The sequence below is a fragment of the Typopeltis vanoorti genome, chromosome 19 (genome assembly GCF_054136105.1).
Source record: "Typopeltis vanoorti isolate ZY-2024b chromosome 19, IOZ_Tvanoo_1.0, whole genome shotgun sequence".
NCBI classification, from domain to species: Eukaryota; Metazoa; Arthropoda; class Arachnida; order Uropygi; family Thelyphonidae; genus Typopeltis; species Typopeltis vanoorti.
This window is the reverse complement of record NC_143567.1, coordinates 52,761,601-52,777,797: the sequence shown is the minus strand read 5'-3', so window position 1 is coordinate 52,777,797 and position 16,197 is coordinate 52,761,601. Positions and strand designations below refer to the sequence as shown.

At 34.9% G+C, this 16,197-nt stretch overlaps 1 protein-coding gene across 6 annotated transcripts in view; it reads right to left on the bottom strand.

Moving 5' to 3' along the window:
- LOC150096090 (kielin/chordin-like protein) overlaps positions 1-16,197 on the bottom strand; it is a 649,251-nt gene that overhangs the window by 459,705 nt on the left and 173,349 nt on the right. For 5 of the 6 annotated variants that reach the window (XM_090408779.1, XM_090408780.1, XM_090408782.1 and 2 more), the window contains exon 3: positions 4,299-4,514. The exons of the other annotated variant lie outside the window; for it this stretch is intronic. In XM_090408779.1, the coding sequence (XP_090264905.1) occupies positions 4,299-4,514 (216 nt within the window). The remainder of the gene's footprint in view (positions 1-4,298; positions 4,515-16,197) is intronic. 6 annotated transcript variants of the gene reach the window in all.

Genomic DNA, 16,197 nt, shown 5'->3' with positions numbered 1-16,197 from the left:
TGGTATCATTTTGGATTTAGTGTAAATGAAAAAATCGGTATTTTATATAAAACTAGTTGCTACTGTATTAACTTAAAAGGCTGTCACATGAAATAAAAAATGGAATACTGTAATGAATGTATGAATCATGATGCCTTATTTGTGATAAGACTCCTATGAACTATTGGTGTGTGTGTGTGTGTGTGTGTGTGTGTGTGTGTGTGTGTGTGTGTGTGTGTGTGTGTGTGTGTGTGTGTGTGTGTGTGTGTGTGTGTGTGTGTGTGTGTGTGTGTGTGTGTGTGTGTGTGTGTGTGTGTGTGTGTGTGTGTGTGTGTGTGTGTGTGTGTGTGTGTGTGTGTGTGTGTGTGTGTGTAATTATTTCTCAATGTACAAGCCATAGACAAGCATTCGTTGTTTGTGTTGTTTAAGATAATTGAACATTATATATATATATATATTCAACATTCTTTAAACAGATATTTTTATGTGATCTCTATATATAGCAAACCATAGATCATTTGTCTCAGTATGTAGCAGCAGTACCACCTTATTTGTAAAAGTTAACATGATATATTATATAAATGTTATTTATTATAATTTTACTAGTTTGACGGCTATTATCAGCATATTCAAGAAGAAGTACAGAAATTGTTTTGAGTAAGTTACTACAAATACAGTAATAAAAAAAAATCACAATTCTTAGTATTAAAACATATATCATGCATGCTTGCTGTCAACTACAAGCCTAACTGTTTATTTGCTGAACAGAATATCTCCCATATCCTTCTGACTGCATTAGCTTACAAGGAAAACAGAATACATATAGTTAAGAGTTATACTTTGGATTTTTACTGCAATGAGTGGGAGTAAATGTCATCTTAGAAGCTCCCTTGAATTTAATAAAATACCACAGTAATAATAAATAACATTTATGTAGTAATAATTTGCCACGTCAACTTTTACAAAACTGGACTTCAACCACAGATATCCATATTCAAAGTACACCTGTAGTTGAAGAGTTTTTTTGAAATTTGATATTCCAGTTATAAATCAAATGTATTACCCAAAGCAGTGGTGCACTCAGGATTTAATCTTGGAGGGGGCCGAGCACTCAAGATATAATCTTGGGAGGGGGAGGTGAGTCGAGTAAACTATTTGAGAATACACACTACACATTGAATACGACCTATGACTGATTATCTGCAGTGATTGCCAATACATGATACCTGTGAACTCCTCTGGCCTGGCTCAGACAAACGAAGTAGCACTCATCTGCCCGAGCACTACTTTGTTCGCCTTGCATTCACAGCAAGCAGTGATTCAGAGAGCTACAGGGCATTCCCACCTTATGCGACCACTAATTCATTAGTAGTATAGAAATAGAAGACACGGCACAACGTAAATAAAAAATGAATTTAATTAGGAAAATATTTTTGGAAAATTTTCGAGTATATTTTTCCTCTTTCTTTTGGAGGGGGCCATGGCCCCTCTCCCCCCGGGTGCACCACTGACCCAAAGAGGCATAACCAATGTGTATGGAAGAAAGCACTTATAATGTACAAATAAACCAAACTGAATTGAGTTTCTAATCATACCATTTTTCATCAAAACAAATAATATTAAAATAATTCAATGTTGAAGCATTATAGATTAAAGGAGAAAAAGAATTTATTAATAAAATTAATATTAGTATTATTTTTCAAGACTCCATGGAGTCAGAAAACTCATTGCAGGGGGCCAAATACTCACAGACCATAATATCTATTATACCTTGCCTTGAACACATTTAGTATTGGAACATTCATCACCAGCTCTGACAATTCATAACTCATCATGTTCCTTACTCAATGACTCTAGAATTTTTTTCTAGAGTCATTGAGCTCATTCTTCCACCATCTATTCCCTGCACAATAATTCCCTTATAATTTATCAGATAAGCACCAACTTATATGCCTTAAACATTTTTCATGCTATCTACCAAGCCATGCACAGACCACATTCCACTAATCTGTCCTCATACTCAACATTCCAGGGTTCAGAGAGTCACGTCACTTCCCTCTGCACTCACTAATATTCCTTATTGTCCACATATCTCACTGACCAGATCTGTGGAGGGAAATTCAAATGTGGCCTGATTACTACTTCATATAAATTGGAACTATCAACTTCTTAACACATGTTCAGAGCTCTTCACATTATATTAGCAATTTTCTGGGCGATCTTCACAACTTTGCAATTTGTACTTTGAACTTCAAATCCTATCTACATCTCCAGATTTCATGTCTTATCCAGAGCAAAGTTCCTCCAAAGAATAAACCTCATTCTATTTCCTCTGGTTAAAACACAATTTTACATTTAGCAAGGTTGAAATGACAGCCCAAAGTACTGACCAATTCAAATCATCTTGTAACAACATCCAACCAGAGATTCCTGTCATTTCTCATCCTAATTTGACATCATTCACAAACAAGTGTGTGTGTGTGTGTGTATACACACTGGTATCCAAAAGCTAAGGGTAAACTACATTTTTACCTATATATGAAAAAAATTTCCATGATTAAAGCCAAATGTGGATATAAATTTATTGTTGGCATACTAATAAATTATATTACACAAAAAAAAAATTTTCTAAATTTCATACAAATTAAATTGCAATGCGTTTTTGGCAAAACTTACAAATTTCCTAAGGATGTAGTTAAGGAATTAATGTACAGTGCATAAAGAAAACTATGCAGAGAGACATTTCAGTATGGAATATATCCACCCTGAACTGTGATGCAGCTCTCACAATGTCATACTACCATGCTCAGCACCAAGTGATTCAGGAGTTCTTGAGGCAAACTGGCCCACTCCTCCTTCAGAGCAAGGATAAGGCTTTGTTTTCTAGATGGGAATTTTGAGCAGCAATGTGTCCCCATTATTGGATCCCAAATGTGTTCTATGGGGTTGAGATCTGGGGAGTATGCTGGCCACTCAATTTGATTAATATCCTCAGTCTCCAGAAGTATCTCCATTGCTCGCATACAATGTGGTGTGGCATTGTTATCCATAAAAATGAATTCTTCACCTAAAGCACAATGGAACATGAAGTTAAAGAACTTTGTTGCAATATCATTCACCAGTCATACTCCATTTTTCCAGCTTTTAGCTTGGTGCATCCATTAAGCATGCCTTCCCACACCATGACCCCCAGCAGCTCTGTATCTGTCATTTTTCAAGAACTTTCTTGCGATGGTAAACAGTACCACTTTCACACCAGATCATATGTAGTCTAGAATAGGAGGAAAGACTAAAACCACTCTCATTTGTAAAGAATACATTAGACCATTGGTATCTTGTCCAATTTTTATGAATACAAAACCACTGAAAACATGCTCTACGATGAGTTCTGGATAAAGGGATGTAGACTACAGGCCTTCAAGTTGTATAGGCCTACCTGTTGCAGACATCTTGCCACAGTATGTTGAGATCTGCATGCCTGTGCTTGAATGGAGCTGACCTGAAAACTGACCTGCTGTGGTGCTTTGATTACATTTTACTGTTATAACCAAAAATCTGTTTTCAGGCTCCATGGTACAGTGAAGACAACCTCTTAGCAAACATTTGGAACCTATTCCATTGGTTTGAAATGCTGCCCAGAGCCTGGATGCAATGTTATGCGAGATTCCAAACTCGGTAATTTTGAGGCCTTCTTCCAGCTTTCCAAATATTTCTTCCCTGTGTGAAATCATCCCAATGATGTCGATGAGACATTACAAGAGATCCAAGTTTCAACTTCATTCTTTCATGAAAAGAGCTTCCTTCAAACACAGTCACTTAGTGTAACCCTTTATCCTGTTGAGTGCTACTATGTGACCCCTTTGGGCATGATTTGCAACACACAAATCATGATTTTAAAGTCATTATTGTCAACATTTTTTAAACCTTAAAACAAAGATACCAGTCTTATTTGATAAGTTGTATTTAAGGTTTTCTTGCACAGGAATGTCGTGCAGTAGAAAGCATACAAAACTTCCAGTATCAGTATATGTATGGAAGTTCATAAAATAAATAATAATCTATTTAAAACATGTACTGTATTATGAAGTTTTTATTGATCTATTTGTTAATGTTTATTAACTTCTAAAAAATATGAGACTATGTGAAAAAAATACAGTTGATAGTGGCTGGGTTATAGGTAAAGTAGATCTTATGCATTAAAAGTGTGGGCACCACTGATAAGCATTAGTGTAAAGAAAGCATCAATGCCAAGCAAGTGAAACAATGGCATTTAAACAATATTTCAGAATTGATGAGTAAGATTTTCGCCACTGACATACCACACTCCCAGCTAACAGGACAGCAATCTTTGTCAGCATAAACTGGAGTACATCCTGGAAATTGTTTGCGATAGTATCCCCATGGACAGTCAATAACTGCACAACTTTGAGCATCAGGTTCTATAAAGCCTTCAAAGCAGTCACACACCAAACAGAGTCCTCTAGTTGGGAGTTCTTCTCCTTCATCATACCATGTGCCATTGTAATAACATATCCCTGGGCAAGAAGAGCTTTAACACTTACCAAAATTGAAATGTTAAACACATTTTAAATTAATATCTAGATTTTTTTTACTTATTCAAACAAACATAAATGAATAGAGGAAACTTTGAAATATACATAAAAATGAATTTTAATATATCTCAATATATGAAACATTAGATGCTAAAAGAAGTACTAATGTACTTCTTTTAGCATGTATGGAGGTACTAAGTCAATAATAAAAATTATATATATTCAAGTAAAATATAATAAAGAATTATTTTCATAGACAATAATACTTTTAAATATATTGCAAAAGGAGTAGATTATAATGGATTAGTACTAATGCAATAACTAAAATGTAGATGAAGATTTAATGTGTTATGCTTGTAAAATCACAGCATGATGTATGTAATGTTACATTATACACATCCTACAAAACAGACTGCATCACAAAAAGTCAAAGCAATCCTGTGGAGCAGTTAAAAACATAATTAAAAAGACAAGTGGTTTAAAAAAAAAGCAAAAAAAACCCTTGAAATCAGCAAAGTGTATATTTATATTATTTAAATGAAAAAAAAATTAACTATATAGGTGGCCATAAAATTCCTGGATAACTGAAAATGAACTTAAAAAAAAAAACAGTTAATAGACACAGGTATGTTTAATGCATCATGAATTACATCTATCAATGTTGTACATGTACTACTTTAAATGTTTGTTTTTCAATAAGTGGAAATGGGAACTCCTCGAGAAAAAGTACAGTGAGTGTTCCTTTTGTAGAAATCAAATAAGACATGAAAGAACACAAAAATTTCAGAAGACCATTAATAAGACCTTTTCAAAGAAATCTTGTATCAACAATATGAATCTACAAATGGCAAAGAGAAAGTTTGTGAAGACTGGTAGTGTATTGAATCCAAACTTGAACTCTGGATGCTGAGGTTGAATATGTGGATGATCATTTGAGCATAGTCTAGGAAAACTGATTCAAACTGCATTTAGATGGCCTTATCAGGATATGTTAGAATAGTTTGCAATTCCTTAACTGAAAAACTATCATCATCCATGACAACATTTTCCAAAACTGCAGTATTCTCTTCAATGGAACTAATGGATGTACACGACTTAAAAAATATTTTCCTGAAAAATGATTTTCATAGTTGTATTCAAGGGTCTTTAATATTCTAGGCACTTTCAGTTGTGTAAATACAATAAATATAATCATCACAGCATTCTTTCAAATGTTTTATTATCTGGTATTCTTCCTTGGATATAATACCTCAACAGTGATTTAAGGAGAGACCAGACTTCCAAATGCACTGATATCCCCAACCTATCCACTTACCCTGAAACACATCATATGTACATAAGAATTCCCTAACACAAATGACATAATGGACAGGGACTTCATCCTTTTGGAAGAACTAGCAATCAGGAAGAAGATTCACTCTTTGGAGATCTAGAAAAAACAAATCCTTCAATACAGCATTGGGCAGATGAGGGTAATGTTATCTGTAAGAGTCAACATGGATTTGTGAAGGGGGGGGGGGTCTCTTGTTTTAGCAATATGCTAGCCTTTTATAATAAAGTTACAAGAGCATTAGATGAGGGGGGGGGGAAAGGCATATACTGCCATTTTCCTAGACTTAGCAAAGGCATTTGACCGGGTGTCACATGATAAGCTGATATTTAAGTTGCAGCACATGGGTCTGGATGTCAGATTGGTCAACTGGATTCAGGATTGGCTGTCCGATAGGTATCAGAGAGTTTGTATGGTGGAGCAATATCAAAGAGGCAGAAGGTTACAAGTGGGGTTCCACAGGGCTCAGTACTGGGACCTATATTGTTTAACCTTTATATCAATGACATTGTCCGTGGATTGCAAGGGGATATTCAGTTGTTTGCGGATGATGCGAAGCTGGGAATTGTTATTAGTAATAGTGCAGATGTGGTAGCCCTGCAAGAGGATTTGAATAAGCTAGATAGATGAATAAATGAATGGGGGTATCAGTTTAATGCAGCAAAATGTAAGGTCTTGAGGTTTGGGACACATTGATGGGATGCTGCATACTCTATGGGAGGAGTTAAACTGGAGGAAGTAGGGGAGACAAAATATCTGGGGGTTGATGATTGATAGAAACCTGAAATTTAGGAGAAATATTGTAAAGTAGTGAAGGTAACACAGAGGATTGCTGCAATAATGAGAACACTCACCTGCAGAGATAAAAGGGTTATCATTCTGTTGTATAAGACTCTGATCAGACCACACTTAGACTATTATTCTCAGATCTGGTCACCAGGATTTGAAGGGGATAAATTAACTGTGGAAAGGATACAAAGGCAGATAACAAAGATGGTGTCAGGATTGTACAATGTTAGTTATGAGGATCGGCTGAGGGAGTGTGGACTGCAGAGTTTGGTGGATAGAAGAAGGAGAGGTGATATGATTGAGACTTTTAAACTGTTGAGAGGTGGTTACAAGGTTGACACTGGGGAGTTTTTTCGCTTGGTTGAACAGCGGGAAGGAGTCATGACAAGGGGCCTTCCCTGGAAGTTACGAAAGGAAACTGTGAGAAAGAGGGTGAGGAGTGGTTTCTTTGCATGGAGGGTGGGTGAACCATGGAATGCATTTGCCTGACAGAGTGGTGAGAGCAAGAACGGTCAATGCGTTTAAGGAGTGGTATGATAGACTTTGTGTTTCCTAGGAGGGACATCCCCCTCGATGAGTCTTGATAGACTTGTATTTCTTAGAAAGGACCTCCTACGATGAGTCTTAAATTGACTCCATGGAGGCCTGAATAATAATAATAATAATAATGTCTAGGTATGAATGTAGAATGATAGGATCAACTAAATATACAAGGAGCCTATGAAATGACAGAACATAGAAGGCACTAAAATCTTGGATTAGTTCAATGTCATGGCAAATGATCATTTACGTATCAGATCATACTCAAAATCTTTATAAGAATGTACCCATAATCTTTTAATTCAAGAATAAATATTCCTGAATTAAAAGGTTATAGGTGCTTCAATAAACTATAAGTTCATCTGAAAAGTAAACAAATATCACAATGTGGGAGCATTACAAAAACTTCAAGTAGCTTTTCATATAATGCACTTCTTTTTCACATGTCATAATGTGAAAATAATGCTTTTTCACATAGCTTTTTTTGCTGAACACAAGCCTAAAGGATTTTAACTGCAGATTGTCATGCATTAGTATTGCAGTTTATTACATTGGTGGAACTCTACTCCAGGAAATTGATGAAGCACGAGTTTAGGAGTGTTGGTGGATAGGGGGTTGAAGTTTAGGAGGCACATTGCAAAAGCGGCTAAATCAGCTCATCAGATCACTTGGTTACCGAAGAATACTTTGACGAGCAGAGACAAGCAAGTTATTGTTCCTCTTTATCGAGCCTTGATAAGACCCTCTCTTGACTACTGTGCCCAGATCTGAGTGCCAGGGTTTCTTCTTGATGGGGAGGGGGTGGAGAGGATCCAGAGAAAGAGGCGAGTGACCAAGATGATAGCTGGTCTACAGAATGAGCCTTACGAGAACAGGTTGAAGATCTGTGGGTTACAGAAATTGGTTGATAGGCAGAAAAGAGGTGATATGATTGAGACATTCAAATTAATGAAGGGGTTTTTACAAGATTAATTCAGAGGAAATTTTTCAGAACAGGTCTGGTGGTGGGAAAACTAGGGGCCATCCATGGAAACTGAGCAAGAGTGTAGTTAGCAAGGGTGTTAGAACTAGGTTATTTACTTGGAGAGTGGTGAATGAGTGGAATAAGCTGCCTGAGTTTGTTGTGGGTGCCGTGACTGTAAATGAGTTAAAAGCAAAGTATGATAGATACTGTGCAGATGCTGAATAGTTGTTCTTGACATGATGTTTAGGGCCTCCCTTGAGTCTAAGGACTCCTTGGAGTTGTCCATAATAATAATAATAAAAACAACCTCCTAGGGCATGCAGCTAGTGACTTTCCTCTTTTTGGGATAACACTCCCCCCCATACACCACCTGCTGATACCTATCAGAGAGGCAATCTCCAGTCCAATGCACTAATCTACTATCCATCTGTTCCAGTTAACTACTAATTTGTCATATGGCAACTATCGAAAGTCTTTGCAAAATCTAAATATACTACTGTATATGCATCCCCCTTGTAAGAACCTCTGTAGCTCAGTCAGTATAGACGAAGCCCTTTGGTCGGAAAGACCTAGGTTCAATTCTCATCCAAGATGTGAGGAACCTTTATCTGGTCTCTTTCGACTAAAGATGAAAAGATGAATTAGCTGGTCTCATATGGAGGTGGGGGCAGGGGTTTCACCCAAAACTTGGGTTTTCCGTCCTCCAGAACAGGCAAACCAGTTCCGTGAACGTACTTCTAGTCATAAAAATTGTGTTCTCCCCCACCCCTCAATGCCAGATTCTGCAACAAGCTGGTTGAGGTTTTCCAGAGTTGCAAAATCATAGCAGACTCTGCACTAAGCAGAATAAAAAGCATTATAAAGAAGAAGAAGATATGCATCCCTCTTGTCCAATATATTCATCACCTTGATATAATAAGTAATCAGATTGCTAAAATATGATCTTTCTTTAGCAAATCCATTCTGTCCATTAAAGAGAATTCTATTGCTGTCAAACTAGTTCTGAATCCTTGTCCTCACTAGCTTCTCCAGATGAGCAGATTGGCCTATAATTTGAGGCCTTGGTCTTATCTTCTTTATGAAGCTGAACAATTTTGCCATCTTTTCTCTCCTTTGAAAACTGGGATAATCTAAGACTCATGTTAAAAATGTAAGTTAAAGCTGTTGTTAATTCTCTAGAACAGGGTTCGGCAACCTTTTCAGACCCGCTGGCCACATTCAACTCTTATTTTTAATAATTGGACTGCAAGCATTTAATTAAGAGAAAATAGTGAGTGAAAAAAATACTTAAGTTATCAATTTTTATTATATCAATCTTAAAAAACACAGAAATATTTAAAGTATGAGATTATGAGATAAAGTACTACATTCTCAAAATCACATCTGATATTATATTCTTTCATAACAGCAACACTTTTATGACAAATAAGACAAAGGGGCATACCCTCATTTTCAATAAAGAAGTATTTGCTGTTCCATTCATCATTAAATCTTCTTCCTTCATCTGCAATTTTACGTTTTCCTGAACCCATTTTTTAAATTATTTTTAACAAATATATATCCTCTGAAAATAATAGTTGAATTATATGAAAAGATGGACCAGGGAAAATGCAACTGCAAAACTGCACCAAAATCTCGGTTGTTGTCGGATGAAGTCGTTTTTGTTATTCCCACTCATGACGACTCACACAGTTGACCTGCACAAAGTTGCACAGCGATATCACGAAGTATAGGTATAAAATTATTTTTAATTTATTATTCATATTATGAAATGTATTATTTAAATAATTCAACATACAGGCCACATGCCATGTAAGTATGGTCAACCTTTTATGGGCCGCCAAAGATGCACATTTGGACCGCATGCGGCCTGCGGGCCACCGGTTGCCGACCCCTGTCCTAGAACATTCCCTCAAGAATGCAGTGATATACCATCAAGCCCCATGGCCTTGTTGACATCAAGTTTACTGAATTTCTCATACCTCCTACTCACTCACTGTCATTTGTTCCTTCTCCATTCCTACTGTTTTCAAGTTCTGCATATGCTGCAATCACAAGGATGGAATACTTTAATGAACTGCTCATTTAACACATATACTATATCCTCCTCAGTGTTTATAATTCTCCCATTATCACTAACATCATCCTCTCATAATCATTCTTTCTTCTGATGGCCACATATCGAGAAAGCTCCCTAGGATTTCTTTCAGCATCATTTACTAACTGCTGCTCATACCACACTTTTGCTACCCTTACTAAGTTACTCATTACCTTCTTTGATTGCTCTATGTACTCCTCATGTAATTGATTATCTACACTCATCTTGTGCTACCTCCACAATGCCTTCTTCTTCCAGATTGCATGCTTCACTTTTTCAGTCATCCATTTTACATCTACTGCATTTAACCTCCTGACCTTTGGAATACTCAGTCATTGCCTCTACCAGATACTTCCTGAGAAAAGACTGATTTCCTGCCCATCCAATTCCTCATTCCATGATATCGCTACAAGCCGCCTTCTGAGTTTGTCATAATCACCTACCTTATGGTTTCACATATAACCCTTTCTCACAAAAATCCTGATATGGCTAGCCACCACCCAAGCAATCACTTCATGGTCACTTTCACCAACTGGAGGAAGATGTATGACTTCATTTACAACAATATCTTTGATGAGATAATCAAATCTCATCACCCTCGATCCACACGTGGCCTCTCTTATGTATTGCTTAAGGTAGCTATCCCTTAAAAACTCGGGAAATTCATTCTCATTGGTTTCCGATGCTGTCTCTTCATTCTAGTCTGTATTACCATACTTGACATTGCCAATAATTACCATAATTGAAATATGATGAGTAATTCATACTTCTGTAATAATAATAATAATATAAATACTGATTCTGCAAGTTTCTAACATGGTACATTACATTCTCCATTTCAGCCACCTTTTAATGTTTTAGAGTTTGAATTTGGCTCCCTAATGAAACAAAAACAAATTCTGGGTACATTTTTTTTTCATACAAAATATGAGTGCTTAATAATGCATTTAAAACAGCAATATATATACAGTAAAACCTCTTTTTTACACTTTTCAAGGGCCTAATGAAAAAAAGTGCAAATAGCAGGAAATGTAAAAAAACATTAAAAAAAGGCTAAAAGATGACTTACTATTAGTATGTGAGTCTACATACTAGATTACAAAATTTAATAACTGAAAATAAATGAATTTACAATGTGCTTACATTTATCTATTTAAAAAAATCTTTAATTCTTGATTGTTTTTGCTTTTCGTTTTTTTTTCTTTTTTTGACTTAATGCCAGATTGCTTTGCATTGAGTTCGATGCTTGACCTGTTTTTTTACTGTCGTGTTCAAATTGGACACGGAAAGTCCAAGATCTTATGCTAAATGCACATGTGTTCCGGGATGCCAATTTACACGTCGCAGAATTGCCATCTTTTCTTCTACCAAAATACATTTTCTGTCTTTTTTCTACATGTTACTAACATGGATAATTCACCACCACAAAGCAACTTTCACACGCTAAATTACTTTGCAAAAATTCTGCAATATCAATTCGTACTGTGATTGAAAAATCACGGTATCGCTCATCACTACAGTACTGCTGCATGCGTGCAAGTCACTTTGATGGCAGAAACAAAATTACAGCCGAAAGCAACGCCACCTGAGAACAGAAATGCGCAGATTTCAGCTGAAATCAATTCAAAAATCGGTATTGCCACCGAGAAAAAAAAATGCAAATCACGGGAAATAATGTCACCATCAAGTTGTTAATGGCGGGAAAACAATACATCGTGAGAATAGGCCTTAAGACGGGACCAACAGAAAATGACGTAAATGGCAGGAAAATGTAAATTGTGGGAACGTAAAAACTGGGTTTTACTGTATATATATATATATATAAAACTTTGTTATATAATGAAAACCTGTGGAGCATTCATGACTAAACATATACATGTGACCACAGTAGTAAGATTTTTTAATAAATAAATATTTCATCCTAAGTATCATAGGACATCTTCAGTACAGTTAATTCAAACAATACTAGGAATTACATACAGTTAGGGTGCATGCTTACAATGGAATCCCTCTATGCATGCAGCAGCATGTTATAGAATTAAATTAAAATATATCTAGATAAAAATTAAAAAAAAAGATTACATTAAAATGAGATAACATATATAAAAATTATTTTACTTATATATTAAAATTATTTGGGTTTTCAATGCCATGATGTGCAAAGCCAGATTTCTGCGGTTTGATAAGAGATATGGCCTTGATGTTCTGAAATGCATTTGCTAATGGATATACCTGTCTGTCCATAGTAGGATAATTTACAGGAGCATGGGACCTAGTACACCAGGTAGCATCAGAGGTGAGAGTTTGTCTTTAGGAGAAGGTAACCAATTGTAGATTTGGTTGATTGATTTGTAGGTAGCAGCCAATTTATATTGCTTCATAATTTTTTAAAGACGTTCAGAGATGCCTTTGACATAAAGTATGGGAATCCTACAGGTTTATTCTTGTCTAGGTTGATGTGTGGGGAAGTGACTGATGATTTTTTTAGTTGTTTTTGGATTGTATCCATTTTATATGGTTGTATTTTTGATTATTTCCAATTCTTGGTTTAAAGATTCTTCAGAGGAGCAGAATCTGTGTGCTCTGGTTACTAAATTGTATAAAATAATTTTATACACCTACACCACCCTTAACACCTACACCAAATTGATTGGGAAAGTACTTGTTCTTTACATGATACAAAAACCAGAAAGGAAATTTAAAGAAGCCTGTGAAATTTTGATTAACTACCCTAACTTAACAATAATGGTGGCATACAAATCCCAAGAATTTGGATGGCACATATTCAGCCCACTTAGTTTTCCAGCAAATCCTGACTTGAAGACTCTAAGCAATTATTGGCTACCATCCATATTGGTTTGTTGCAATTTATATGTATACTTATATAAGTATTTTTTTTTTGTGTGAACATGTTACACTCCAGCTTAATTTAATTTTGTAACCTAACAAATAATCATAACAACAGGACTCTAGCTTTGACGTAGTAAGTTTTTTTTTTTTTTTTTTTCACCAGAGGTCTGGACAATAGTTTTAACAGTTGATCAGTAACGTTAGCATAACACGTAGATTGTAGTGGAGCTTGTTTCTTTGTATGTATGCGTATACTCCAGATGATGACCTTAATGTGAAGGTCAAAACGTCGAGTGTTTATTTTGGTTTATATTAAACTAAAGTTTTACTGTAACATGGTAGTTGTTTCCATAATGTATTCTAATCACTGCGTAAGCATGAAGGAAACAAATTAAAAATTCTAGTCAGAAATACAGAAAATTAGGAACATTACTATTATTGTCAATCTTCCTCCAGAAAACTTAAGTCATCTAGAGTGGCAGAGGCATGATCTTCACAAATTATCCAAACACTGCATTACATGTCCTGTAAATGTATAAATATACATTTACAGGCCATATAATGCAACTACCAAATGTGTCTGAGGTTGGTTGTTAGCGAAAGGAAAATCTGATGCTCTGATTTTTCATCCCATAATAACTAACTCTGTAAAAAAGACAAAATTAAAATCCAACAATAAGTGAACCTAATGATGATTAATCACTACTGTGGACAAACTGATAGATGTAAAAACTCACTATCTAAAGTAAAGATGGTATGTGTATATTCATACTTTAGATCTTCTCCTCCATTTTTGAATAGATTATATATATATAATTTTTTAATATTTATTTTTATGATAAAGAGCTGTGAAATAAACAAAGACCAATAGTCATTAACTATTATTACTATTTCTCAAGCATCTCCATGGAGTCAAAGGCTCTGCAAGAGAACCTACTCTAACCATTGTTCATATGCAATACCTATCATACTTCTCCTTGAACTCTCACCAATGAAGCATTCACAAATACTCTCGTTAACCGCTCTTATACAATTTCCAGGAGTAACCTCTTGTTCTCTCCTTTCCTGCAATGTATTGGAAAAAAGTCTTCATTATCAATCCTATAAAATCCCTTTAATAACTTATATGTTTCTATCCTCTCTTATTCACCTATCAGCTAGTATTTGAAGCATGCAGACCTTCAATTTATTTTCACATATAGAGCATTTCATAGGCTTGCCACAATCTCGGGCACTTGCCTAGGGATCCTTTAAATGGCTTCATCCCCCATGAAATCCACACAAAAAGATCAGCATGCAGTAGTCTAAATACAGTCTTATTGAAGCCTTATAAAGAGAAATACCATATCCATGCTTGTCAGTGTGTTCTTCAACCACCTGAAATTTTTCCATATAGAAGTTTGCAACAGGAGAAAACAGTGATGAGATAATGGTCAGGTCATCTCTTCTTTCTGAATACAGAAGTTACTTTGCCACATGTAACCTGAGCACAGCACATGGACATCAAGGACCATAATGGTGGGCAAAAGTTTGTTCTATGTAGAAGAATTTGATCATTGATGGGGATGTTCATAAAAGGGCAAATATATTAAAGCTAACTGAGAGATCTTAATTATAAATAGTCTTTAATTTTCATAATCAAGTGGTGACTATTTTTAATATAGGAGGGAGAACACCTACCAACTCCTTCAGTGTTGCTGCTACTGTCTAGAGATGAGTTTTATCAGTACATCATTTGTGTCAATTTTGGGAAGCCCAGATTCTGAGAGTCTAGAATAGTGTAGATTAATTTTTTTTTACTACCTCAGAAGACCATGATATAATCCCTTTCAGAACAGAACTCTGTAGTTCTGTTCTTGGTTCTTTTTATAAGATTGTACCTGAATGCTATATAGATATTGGTATCAGAATCCAACAGCTTCATTTTCTTCAAGTAATTTTTTTTTCCTATTTAACAACATTGTAGTGCTACCTTTGTCAGCCTTTATAATGAGCAATTATAAACTTTTTTTGAGTGATTTTATAGTTAAATTTTCTTCTTCTTTGGTCAAGTTTCTGTAGGTGTTCCAATGTTCTTTGCACTTCTAATGCAACTGATTATTACCATTATTCATCTGTCTCCACAAGGTTTTTTCTTCTTCTTCAACTTGCATATTGAAGATGTATATTTTGAGTCTAGTCTAATTTTGTCTGCAATGTTAAGAGGTAGAGACTTTTATTATATCCTTTTTCAGTATTATTATATCTGTCAAATGTTTGATAAATTCAAAATTATGAACATCTCTGTATGCCAAAAGAATTTAAGGTCAGTTTAGGATTTAATTCTTAAATATACATATATAAAATAATTTCAAGAAAGAAAAACAATATGTATATTTGTTTTTCTTTCTGTGTTTTTTGTGTAATGGGAAGCAAAAAATATGTGCTATTTTGCCATCAGGTGTGTATATATATATAAAATTCCACATTATATTTAAGAATACAAAATAAATTTTATACAATTTTATAAAAATTACATTCTAAATAAGAATATAATTTTCATAAAATATATAAAAATAAAATTTTAAATGGTTTGTAAAAGATATATAAAATAGAAATTATTTCTTCAACACTCAAAACATTTTCCATAAGAAGTGTTAATAATCTATTTCCTTTATATACGGTGAAGTATTAAAATTATTCAGTTTATGTTCGAGAATAGAATTTTCAGATATAAAAATTCACATTACAAAGAGCTTCCATAGTGCAATTTTTCTTTCTTTTTTTTTTTTTCATCTTTTTCCATGTGGTTCCTGCTCACAAAAACATTTTGTAAATCTATAGTACATTCATACCATGTGGAATAAGGAGAGTTTTTTCTATTTTTTATTAATTATACATTTGTATTTTTATTTATTTTTTACATAATCTGGAAACTCTACTCTAAAGACCAAATAATGAATTTTTTTTCATGACACTTCAGGCCTCCAATAACCAGGATGGTGATCTAAAACCAGGAGATGAAATCCACCTCTCACCTAAAGTCAATCACAAACACAGGCTGCAGGTTTGAATCCTGCTGTGGGCATGACTTGATCAACCAGGCCAGCAGAAG